Raw genomic sequence first — 11,956 nt, 5'->3', positions numbered from 1 at the left:
TTAGGCATAGATGCAGTTGGATGGCGGTCTATGTACTTTGTCGTAATGCCCAATTAAATCTCACTATACTTATCATGTCATGTATGTGCATTGTTATGCCCTCTCTATTTGTCAATTGCCCGACTGTAATTTGTTCACCCAACATGCTTTTATCTTATGGGAGAGACACCTCTAGTGAACTGTGGACCCCGGTCCATTCTTTTAATACTTAAATACAAATCTGCTGCAATACTTGTTTTACTATTTTCTCTGCAAACAATCATCTTCCACACAATACGGTTAATCCTTTGTTACAGACAAGCCGGTGAGATTGACAACCTCACCTGTTTCGTTGGGGCAAAGTACTTTGGTTGTGTTGTGCGGGTTCCACGTTGGCGCCGGAATCTCTGGTGTTGCGCCGCACTACATCCCGCCGCCATCAACCTTCAACGTGCTTCTTGACTCCTACTGGTTCGATTAAACCTTGGTTTCTAACTGAGGGAAACTTGCCGCTCTGCGCATCACACCTTCCTCTTGGGGTTCCCAACGGACGTGTCAACTACACGCATCACCGCGCGCGAGCAGGAGGGGCTCAGGCTTCTGGCGGCCGCTATTCTCGTCGGCGGGGGCTCTTCTCGTTGGCATAGAAGGGCCACGGCGCTCCCTCACGCTGCCACGGCCGAGAGCCAGCCACGGAGCCATGGTCATCGCGCGATGCGTCCTGGCGCGTCCTCACGCCGCGCGCCCTGCTGCCTTCTCGTGCCGCCGACCACGGCCTCGTCGGCCGCCGCCCACATCGCCTCGTCGGCCACCGCGCAGCGCCGCATCAGCCGCCGCCCATCGCCTCGTCGGCCACCGCCGTCAGCCACCGCCCAACGCCCTGGCTGGGATTTGATTGCTTTTTCTTTCTCTGCCTAAGGTTGTTTCTGTAAAATTTTGGACCTTTTTGTAATTGGATAGTTTACGTAAAACGGTGTATGGGTTGAGCTCAGCTTGGCACACCAAACAACATCCTTACTCAGCGTGGGTGAGCACACCCGACCTACCAAACATGTGGTAAAATCTCAGCTCAGCTCGTGTGAGATCAGCTTGGGTGAGATGAGAAAGTCTTTCTCTAGTGATACAGGCTACCAAACACACCCTCAGTGGTAGAGACATGATTTCTTATTTTACAACAAAAATTCAAACCAGTAGTGTTCATAAAACAATTAATTATTAGCAGCAAATTGGTTGTGTTTGATTATCGATTTTAATGTAATGTGTAAAAAAACCTAAGAGAACATATATGCATTTGTGTATTGCTTTAGTTTGAAAAATTAACGAGTTAGTCTAATTACAAATCTTATTTGTTACGCAAGATACCAACTATTGCAAGGTGGTCGGATAATTTCAGCGCAACCTCCCTTTAGATGCCAAGGATGCAGATAGGTTGGATCGGCTCCTTAACGGCCTTGGTGGCGAAATGGTGGAGATCCTGCTGCCCATGGATAGCTGGTGCTTCGACATGGAGGCATGGCCAAAGGACCCGTACAACTGTCCCAAAGGTGTACGGCGTCGTGATCATCCGCAACATACATGAATCGCTGATGTCGAGATCATTTAAGCATCAGATCATCATCCAATGTCATCGACGACACCGATAGCCTAGTAGGTTATCTCCAAGAGAGGCGGAAAAAATGTCTGCATAAGTTCAAGGTGGCCGGGTCGACGACACTGGTCCACCTTCAGAGGAAATACGGGAGGCTGAAGATGGACAAGCAGAGAAGCACGTGTTTTATCTGTAATGGTGCCCTATGTTACCATGAAGTTCATTCAAAAAGCACCTACCCCGTACAATATTATCTCAACTCATTAGTTCATTCAACAAACACCTCAAAGTGGTGGGGCCTGCATGATAGGTCTCTCCTGGAAAGGATAAGAGCATCTCCAGTCGCGTTCCTCAAACCGTCCCACAAACGGCACCGGATTGAGGGTTTGGGGGACATGTTTTGTTCATGCCGCGTTTGGGGCGTCGCTCCCCAGTCACGTCCCCCAAACGCCGCCCCCAAACATTAAACAAGGGTTTTTGAAAACATAACAATTTATTAAATATAGCATACTAATAAATATATTTGCGGAGATTGTTTTCAAATTAAAATACAACGAACAATAAAACAACTAAACAAATGTAAATAAATAGGGCTAGATCAATGTGCCGCGGTATTTGCTGATAATCCTTTGATCCTCCACAAATGCTCAACGAGATCAGCTTGAAGTTGCTCGTGAACATTGCTATCACGGATCTCTGCGTGCATGGCAGGAAATCAGCAAAATCAGCAGGCAACTTATGATCAACCTCCGCAAGAGGGCCTTCACACTCATAGGGACCCACATGTGACCTGACATGATTCTTGCGGTCATCCTCGATGATCATGTTGTGCATGATCACACAAGCCTGCACCACCTCCCACATTTGGTCGTGAGACCAGCTTAGAGAAGGGTACCGAACAATTACAAATTGAGCTTGAAGCACACCAAATGTCTGCTCGACATCCTTCGTGCAAGCCTCCTGTCGTGTAGCAAAGTGGAAATTCTTCTGACCAGATGGATTCGAGATTGTTTTGACGAAAGTGGTCCATGTTGGATATATACCATCGGCTAGATAATAGCTTTTGGTATATTGGTGGCCATTAATCTCATAGTTGCATGGTGGAGCATGCCCTTCCACTAGTCTGCCAAACACCGGAGACTGCTGCAACACGTTGATGTGATTGTATGGTCCGGCGATGCCAAAGAAAGAATGTCAAATCCAGAGGTCATAATCTGCCACAGTTTCAAGCACCACATTGCAATATCCATGACGTCCTTTGTATATACCTTGCCAAGCAAACAAGCAGTTCTTTCATGACCGGTGCATGCAATCGATGCTTCCAAGCATTTCAGGGAATCCTCTGGCAGCATTTTGTGCGATGATCCTTGCAGTCTCTTCCTCAGTTGACCCTCTCAAGTAGTATTTGCCAAACTGTTCCACCACAGCTCTGCAAAACTTGTACATCCACTCAATGGAAGTAGACTCACTCATGCGAAGGTAGTCGTCCTGTGTATCGGCAGGTGCTCCATATGCAAGCATCCTCATGGCGGCGGTGCACTTCTGAGTCGACGAGAACCCGACATCGCCTACAGCGTCGTGCTTGAGCTTGAAGTAGGGGTCGAACTCTCGAACGCCCTGTATGATATTCATGAACAGACCCTTGCTCATCCTATACTGGCGCCGAAAACTGTCGGCATGTGTTGCGTCATCTGCGAAGTAGTCGTTGTGCAGCATGGTATGCCCCTCCATCCTCTGCCGGGGCTTCGACTTCTTTCTCCCCGGCATTGATCCTCCGCGGCGCGGCCTCTTCCTCTTCTCCGCCTCGGTGTTAAGCACGTCCTGAAGGGCTGCGATGATCAGCAAATGCTCCCGCAGGTCATCGTCGAAGGCTTGCTCGTCCTCCAGCAGTAGGGCAATCATCTCGTTGTCGCCATCCATGTCTGAAGCAAAATCAATGGTTAAAATTGCGCCGCGGCAGACGACGCAACGAACAGCGGCCAATCGCGCGTACCTGGGAAGTCTTTGAGCACCTTGTGTGTGTGGAGGTGGGGTGGATTTGATGCCGCGTTCTGGGACGCGCAGGCGAAGCGGCGGCGGCGGAACGACCGGTGAGTGTGCCAGCCGCGACGGGGTGCCGACTCTCAGAAGAGATCCGTCGTCGAAACGGCTGGCAAATTCAGCGGTGGCGGAGGGGTGGGAGGGGCGGCAGGGAAGGGGCGACGAGAAAAAAGGCGCGAACCAACGGTTTATGGAAATAGTCGCCGACATTTGGGAGCCCGCCTCGCTTTTCATTGTGTCTGGCGTGCCCGGAGCGTCCCCTGTGGGCCGGAGACGACCTCGGGGCGCCGGACACCGTATCGGGACGCGTCGGACAAAAAGCGGCTTTAGGGGACACGGCTGGGAACGTTTTTCTGTCCAGCGCATCCCAAATTCTTTGGGGAGACGGTTTGGGGGACGTGACTGGGGATGCTCTAAATGGGAGATCCCACATGTTAATTAAAAAAAAATTGAAAACAGATAACAACTTAGTTATACATAACGGTAGCCAACGTCAAGTGCATCGAGTGGTCTAGAAGTAACAACTTAATTAGCTGAATTGAATTTCTAAACTTAGCGACGTTTCTCAAATTCAGCGAAAGCTAGCGACTATCTCAGTATCTCTATGTTGAAGTTACGCTGTTTCCGGTTTTTCGAGTAGCCTCAGCAAAGGTTCCATATTGGAGATCCGTCAACTCTTCATAGGTGGTTGCACACTCCAATCACAATGAGCTTAGCACGATGAAGATCCTACTTGAATTAGAAAATGGAATATAGGTATTGACACGCTGCAATTAGCTTAGCAGGATCAAGATCCTGCTTGATTTACAAAAAGAAATAGTTAATAATTGACACGCTGAAATGAGTTTAGCACGATCAGTTTTTTTAACTCAAATTATATGATCGGTTTTTCTTAATTTGTACGGTCCATCACAACATATACATCTTTATTTCTTTAAAAATTGTTTGATACGGGAGTAACACCACATACGAGATACGGTAGTCCAGGAGCATGCGTGCCAATTTAAACCCTTATAATTCAAATTTCTAAAGAAGTCTAGAATAGTTTGGATTATTTTCGATCAATATTCTTTTAGCAAAATGATAGTAAGAAAATAAATACTAGTTTACTAAATAGAGACCTGCTTACCGTTCAAAAGATAAACGAGGGCTTGGTATTCATTACCATGAGATTAAAAACAGGGCTCTCCGTAAATGGCTGGGCAAGCTACTCACTGAAGATGGGGTTTGGTAAACCATTTTCGGGAGAGAGTATGTTGACTCATGTGCGATATTTCGGTATATTGAAAACACGGGGACTCGCAATTCTGGGTTGGCCTTATGGCAGTGAAGGAGTACTTCATTTCATATGGCTCTTTTCTTTATTAAGGATGTATCCGAGATAATATTATATTATAAGAGCAACTCTAACAGAGACTGAAAAATGGGCCGAAACCGAAAAATTCCGGCGACAATACGGGTTGAGGCCGAAAGAGGCCCAGAACAGAGCCCGAACTCGTGGCCTGGCCCGAAAAACGAGTTCGGGGGGCCGAGAAACTCGGCGGCCGCCCCGTATTAAAATGGGCAGCGGAGGGGAGTTCGGTTTCCAAACCCTACTCCCCTTAGCCACTAGCACTCGCTCCGCTACCGCCAGCCTCCTCTCCGGCGAGCAATTCCGCCGCTACTGACGCCGCTCCGCCGCTGCCACCACCACCTCTCCTTCTGTAATGGCGCACGCAAGACGGAGCGGTAGGGGAGGGGGCCGAATCGGCGGCAGGAAGTTGCCGGGTGTGCGGTCGGAGTCAGCCCGCACGAGGCGGGCGTGCTTCGACGGAGCTTGTAAGCGGGCGGCACACAAGTAGCCGCGTGCGTTCGCGCGCAGGGCAGCGCACGAGGAGGCGCGTGATACGTCGCAAGCGTATCTATAATTTTTGATGCTCCAAGCTTGGTTTACACCAATTCCACTATGTTTTACTTGCAATTCGTTACATTTTATACATTTTCGGACACTAACCTATTGACAAGATGCCACAGTGCCAGTCCCTGTTTCTACTATTTTTGGTTTCAGAAAAGTTGTACATGAAATATCCTCGGAATTGGACAAAACAAAAGCCGTAGTCGATTTTTTACCGTAACGAAGCCGGAGACCGAAGGGGGGACGAAGAGGCGCAACAGGGCGGCCACGCCAGCCCTAGGCGGGGCCCCACCCTTGGCCACGCCAAGGGGTGGTGTGGGCCCCCTAGCCTCCACCGACCTCGCCCTTCCACCTATTTATTCACGATCTCGGGAAAACCCCAGCACCAGAGTCTCCATCCACGAAAAGTTCCGTCACGGCCGCCATTGCAGAACCCATATCGGGAGCGTTCTGAAGTCCTTCCCAGCACCCTGTCGGAGGGGGAAATTATCGCTGGATGTATCTACATCACCATGCATGCCTCCGAAGTGATGTGTGAGTAGTTCATCCCTAGACTATGGGTCCATAGCAGTAGCTAGATGGTTGTCTTCTCCAATTTGTGCCTCATGTTTAGATCTTGTGAGTTGCCTATCATGATCAAGATCATCTTTATGTAATGCTACATGTTGTGTTTGCTGGGATCCGATGAATATTGAATACTATGGTTGAGATTGATGTCATATGTTATTTGTGACCTTGCATGCTCTCTGTTGCTAGTAGATACTCTGGCCAAGTGAATACTTGTGACTCCAAGAGGTAGTGTTTATGCTTGATAGTTGGTTCATGCCTCTAGTTTTCTGGAAGAGTGACAATAACTTCTAAAATTGTAGATGTGCTGTTGCTACTAGGGAGAAAATAATAATATTTTATCTGAGGGTAATTATATTGTTTACTTTACACACATTGCTTAATGCGATTATCTATTGCTTGCAACTTAATACCGAAAGAGGTGCGGATGCTAATCGGAAGGTGGATTATTAGCCATAGACGCAGTTGGATTACGGTTTATGTATTATGTTGTAATGCCCAAACGAATCTCATAGTAGTCTTCTTGCTATGTATGATCTCTATTCTGTCAATTGTCCAGCTGTAATTTGTTCACCCAACATGTTATTATCTTTATGGAGAGACACCACTACTGAACTATGGACCCCGGTCTTTTTCTTTTACACTGATAAATTCAACCACCGCAATCATGTTTTGTTTACTTACTGCAAGCTCTATTCAATTTAATTACTGCAAACATCTTCTTCCACTCGATACATTTAATCCTTTGATTCCGCAAAACCAGGGAGATTGACAACCTCACTATGAGTTGGGGCAAAGTATTGCGACTGTGTTGTGTGCAAGTTCCACGTTGTTGCTAATGCCGGTAGTGCGCCCTGCCAATAGTCAGCCAGCAACACCTTCAGAAGTCACGCCTTTCTCCTACTAGTCGATTAAATCTTGGTTTTTTACTGAGGGAAAACTTGCTGCTGCACACCTTGCTCTTGGGGTTTCCCAACCGCTTCCACAACTGCCAACAAGATTGTCCAGCGCCGTACCTGGAGCACCATCAGCGCGCGAAGGAGAAGCCAAGGCGCCCCCGGCCGGTTTGTGTAGCCCGCCGCTGTCGGCACTTCAGCCGAGCGGCGACGACAAGGACGGCGACGATGCAGACGAGCTGCCTCTCACCCGCGGGAGTTCGGCGGAGGCGGAGCCGTTCGACGTGGCCGCGCTCGTCGTCGCATAGGCGTCGCTGGCGTGGGAAAACCCTCCGCCACCGCAAGAACTTCCCCGATGACAATCCGGGGCCAAATTTAGTAGTTTAATTAGTCAAATTAATGAGTGCAGTAGGGTTAGTCAAGTATTTTGGCTAGTTTTTGTAAATTATCTTCGAATGTAGCTCGATCGGAGCAAGAACTGGTTTCATTTCGCAAGATCAACGCAGCACATTTTTGCGCGATGTTTGATTTTCTGTTTTTCAGTTCGCGAGTTCGGTTTCTAATCTGCGCGGTGACTAAAAACATCTACACTGAACAATTCGGGAGATCGAACTTCGTGTTTTCGATTCGGATAAATACGGGCTACTAGAGATGCTCGATGCTCTAAGGGGATAGATGGTTAGGATATACCACGCTTCAGAAATAATATAGGTCTGTAGAATATTGTCCGTCATAAAAGTGATATCCAGGTCTGTAGAATATTGTCCGTCATAGAGGATGAAAATATTGCTAAAGACAAAGGTTTTCGCTTGGCATCTTCGTTGAGGGGTTATACTCAATAAGGACAACCTTGCAAAACAGAACTTGCAGGGAAGGAAAAAAATGTGTATTTTATCATCAAGATGAGATAATAAAATATTTATTTTTTTAATACGAGTTTGTAAGATCTATATAATCAATCATCTAAGTGGATTCTACCTTATACCCACTATGCAGATTTGCCAATATTTCAGCAATTGGCAAAATACGGTGGATCATAGGGTTAACGTACTTATTAAGATGGGATCGCTTTCCATTAGAGGTCGTACTTTGGCTATATAAAATGACAAGGTTTTTAATGATAAAAATGATACTTTATGGAGGTTATCTACTGGTGCATCACTTTGCTCGGGTCATGGTCGTCACTTCAGCTTATGAAGAACCGCTATCTTTTTACAAAGTTATCTACATGGTTGAAGAGAAGGCGAGGGAGTTTATTACTCAACAGATTGGACCTCCACTGCTTTAGGAGTCAATATAGTTTCATGTGGTTCTCGTGTATCAAGCCCCTTTTATTTTAATTTTGCTTCCGTACGTTGGTTGATGATCGGCTGTGTGCATCTTAATTATGTAGAGACCGAGTGTAATGGTTAAACCATTTATGTAATAAAGTGTTCTTTATCGTGTAATGGTTAAACCATTTATGTAATAAAGTGTTCTTTATCGAAGAAATATTATTAGTACTTTATTAAATCTTAGGCACAAATAGTACATCTCACGATCGGATAAAATATTTTTTTGAGATCACAATCAAAATATTCTCGATGATGTGATACGATATGCAGTACTTGGCATCCTATTTTTGTGCAGGAATTTTTCCAAGACAGAATAGGAGTCGTGCTAGTATCATAAGTTCATAACATCGATGTGGATGAGAGATGCCATTATATTAGTAGAAATTAAGAGAAAAAAAAAGAAGGAAGCAGCTCATGCCGATTTTGTTCACAACGTGAGAAATGAGATCCTAATTATTGACTCCAAGATCATAGAACGATCGTCGATTGATCCTTAGTTCCTTACACAGTGATCAGGTCCCTGATGTGCACTCTTTCTGTTGCTAAATAGGCACCTTATATATATGTATATAGACAGCTAAAGACAAAGCCCTCACGTACGTACACCTAAATCACATCTCTCCTTTTCTGCTCTGATGGCGCCTACTGCCAAGGTACCTCACCTGCCTCCTGTCAAATGCGAATCGTCACAGTTAGTAGCCGATGTGCAGGCCTCACCTTTTGATTTCTTGGTTCCTCAGTTTGTGACGGCGCCGGGCCAGGAGCGGCGTGGCGCTGGCGTATGCAAGCCGTCGGCGAGGTGCCACCCTGCCCTGTCGTCCGAGGGGAAAGCGTCCATAAGGGGTGTCGTGGGCGCGCTGCTCGCGGCCGCCGGCAAGGACAAGGGCCTCGTCTCGCTCGGCGTTGGCGACGCCTCCGTGCATGCCTGCTTCCGCCGCGGTGGGGAGTTCGCGGCGGACGCCATCGCCAGCGCCGCCAGGTCCGGGATGTTCGACTGCTACGCGCCGTCTAACGGATTTCCCGCCGCGCGCCGGTTAGTGTGGATGCGCTTTTTCTTCAACACGAACAAGAAAAATCTGGCTGTTCCATTTAGCAACACGAGCACATTGTGTTTCCATTTACGTACTCCCAAAGGAGTACATTAATTACCATAAAGATATTGACATATCGCGTAGTAACTCATCCTTGACTGACGCAAGAGACATTCTCTATAACAGCGCCGTCGCGGACCACTTGTCAGCGGGAGCAGACCACCACATCCGGGAGTCAGACGTGTTCATGACGGTCGCCGGCACAGGCGCGATCACAACCATCACGACGGTGCTGGGCGGGGCTCCAGGGGCGAACATCCTGCTGCCACGACCGGGCTTCGCATCGTATGAGGCAGCCTGCCAGCTAGTCGGTGCCGAGCCTCGGTTCTACGACCTCCAGCACCAGCAGGGTTGGGAGGCCGACCTTACAGGCATACGCTGCCTGGCGGACGGCGCCACAACAGCCATTGTTGTCATAAACCCAAACAACCCATGCGGTGTCGTCTACTCTGCGCAACATCTTCTCCAGGTGATCGTTCGACTGTAGAATACCATCACACGTGGTAATTTCATAGATAGATACCGTCACAAGTTATAATTTCATAGATAGATACCGTCACAAGTGATAATTATATATATTACATAAATATATGACAACTGGAGAACTACAGATAGATGTTTTTATATTTCATGGATTTACAAAGTACCACAATACACCAATCAAACATTGCATAGAAACCTCAATAGTAACCCACGAGGGCGTTTGGCTATACTATGCATTAATTATAATCCGCATATATATATTACTGATCCGCAACTACACATCCCTTGATCTGTACGTAGATTGCTGAAACTGCAAGAGATTTGGGGATTCCAATAATAGCAGATGAAGTGTATGCCCATATGGTATTTGGTGGAAGCAAGTTTGTTCCCATGGCCTCATATGCGCACATTGCACCAATAATCACGATTGGAGCCATCTCAAAGAGATTCATGCTACCCGGATGGCGTCTCGGTTGGTTGGCCTTCTGTGATCCTAATGGTACAATCAAGCATGTAAGTCGCTAGATTCTTTTCACATGGTTAGGCTATATATGCACTTATGTAGGCAGATCAATAATCTTGTTCTTCTAAAGGTCAAAACGGCAACTGAGATGCTACTGAATGTTACCTCAGGGCCAGCGTTAATAATTCAGGTCAGGGATGCACTACTAAATAATGCATTAGCTAAAGTACAAGCAGTGAGTGTGCACTTATCAGTATAAGATATTTTGATACAACAGGCTGTACTTCCTAAGATTCTTTCACAAGAACACGGCAAGTTCCATCGGAATGTTGTGAACTTGCTACAGTCCGCCGCAGATGCTCTCTACACAAGAGTGAACCAGATTGAAGCTCTACAATGCTACTCAAAGCCCGATGGCTCGATGTTCATGATGGTTGGTACAGAAACTGCACTAGCTTGTGTCTTCTAATGATTTGCTATCCTACCTTTGTAATAACGACCACACACTCACGCAGGTTGAAATCAAGACTGTACTTATATTCGGTGTTGTAGATGACATGGACTTTGCTCGTGAATTGATCAAAGAAGAATCTGTCTTGGTTTTACCTGGTAAAATAACTAGATTTTCCATCTTTCTAGTTCAATAACTATTTTGATCTGCTACACTCTGCTTACCTCTACTAATAGTACATACAATGGTTAACTTGCAGTTATCTTCTTTGTTTCTTAGGTATTAGATTTACAATTTCATTTTCATTTTGTAATGAAAATGAAAAAAAGATTTACAATTTCATTTTGTGTACTTTCTCATTTCCAGGTTCTGTCCTTGGGTTGAAGAACTGGGTTAGGATATTCTTTGGGGTACCTGTTGATATAATACTGGATGCATGCGATAGGATTGAGTCATTCTGCCAGAGAAGGCGAGTCAAGGCAAACAATTGAAAGGGAAAAATATCCGGACATGAGAAATTAGGGATACATATATGGGGACGAAGATTACAACATTTCCAAGAAACGTCCTACCAACATATGCACTTCACTCTTAATTAATGTTGGATTTAGTGGTGGTTTACCTTTATGGGTTACTTCTTAAATTACCATAAAATCAATTACCAAAATTATCATACTATCGTTGTCGTCTATATATGTATCACAAAATTTTATTTAATTATTTTCTGTGATGTATATATTTTTTGAAATGCAAATTACATGTATGTGTGGGTTCGTCACCAAACACACTAGAGATAACAGGCTGCCACAAACAGGAAGTAGGATCTTTACCTTTCATTGTATGCTGGGGCTTGAACCTATATAAAACTCGGTCTCCCGTGTGCTATTATCCGATCATGTTGAACACATGCTCCGCTGAACACAAATTTACTGTCGGGAAAATACAAAAACACACTGGAAGTAAGAGCATATGATTTACTTGTGAATTAATGCGTGTATAAGTTTCACCCAAGAGCGATCACAGTGAAGAGACAACCTTTACCTTTACCTCCAGTTCTATTTTATCTTTTATTAAAATGTACTTTAGATGTGATGGGGGGAGGGGGCGATGTCCTCCACACCTGACAATACTTCTCACCTCTTTCCAGAATATATTGCACATTTATTTTGG

General features: G+C 45.9%; 1 protein-coding gene across 1 annotated transcript; it reads left to right on the top strand.

The window, feature by feature from the left end:
• The first annotated feature begins 8,933 nt into the window (after positions 1-8,933).
• Positions 8,934-11,277, top strand: LOC124664043 (nicotianamine aminotransferase 1-like). The gene is made up of 7 exons (XM_047201649.1): positions 8,934-9,331; positions 9,516-9,858; positions 10,173-10,385; positions 10,466-10,525; positions 10,613-10,768; positions 10,851-10,944; positions 11,153-11,277. Exons 1-7 carry the CDS (start codon positions 8,934-8,936, stop codon positions 11,275-11,277), a joined length of 1,389 nt encoding a protein of 462 aa, XP_047057605.1.
• The last annotated feature ends 679 nt before the right edge of the window (positions 11,278-11,956 follow it).

Source organism: Lolium rigidum, chromosome 6 (assembly GCF_022539505.1).
Source record: "Lolium rigidum isolate FL_2022 chromosome 6, APGP_CSIRO_Lrig_0.1, whole genome shotgun sequence".
NCBI lineage: Eukaryota > Viridiplantae > Streptophyta > Magnoliopsida > Poales > Poaceae > Lolium > Lolium rigidum.
Note: the sequence above shows the minus strand (reverse complement) of the source record. Positions and strands in the feature narration are given on the sequence as shown.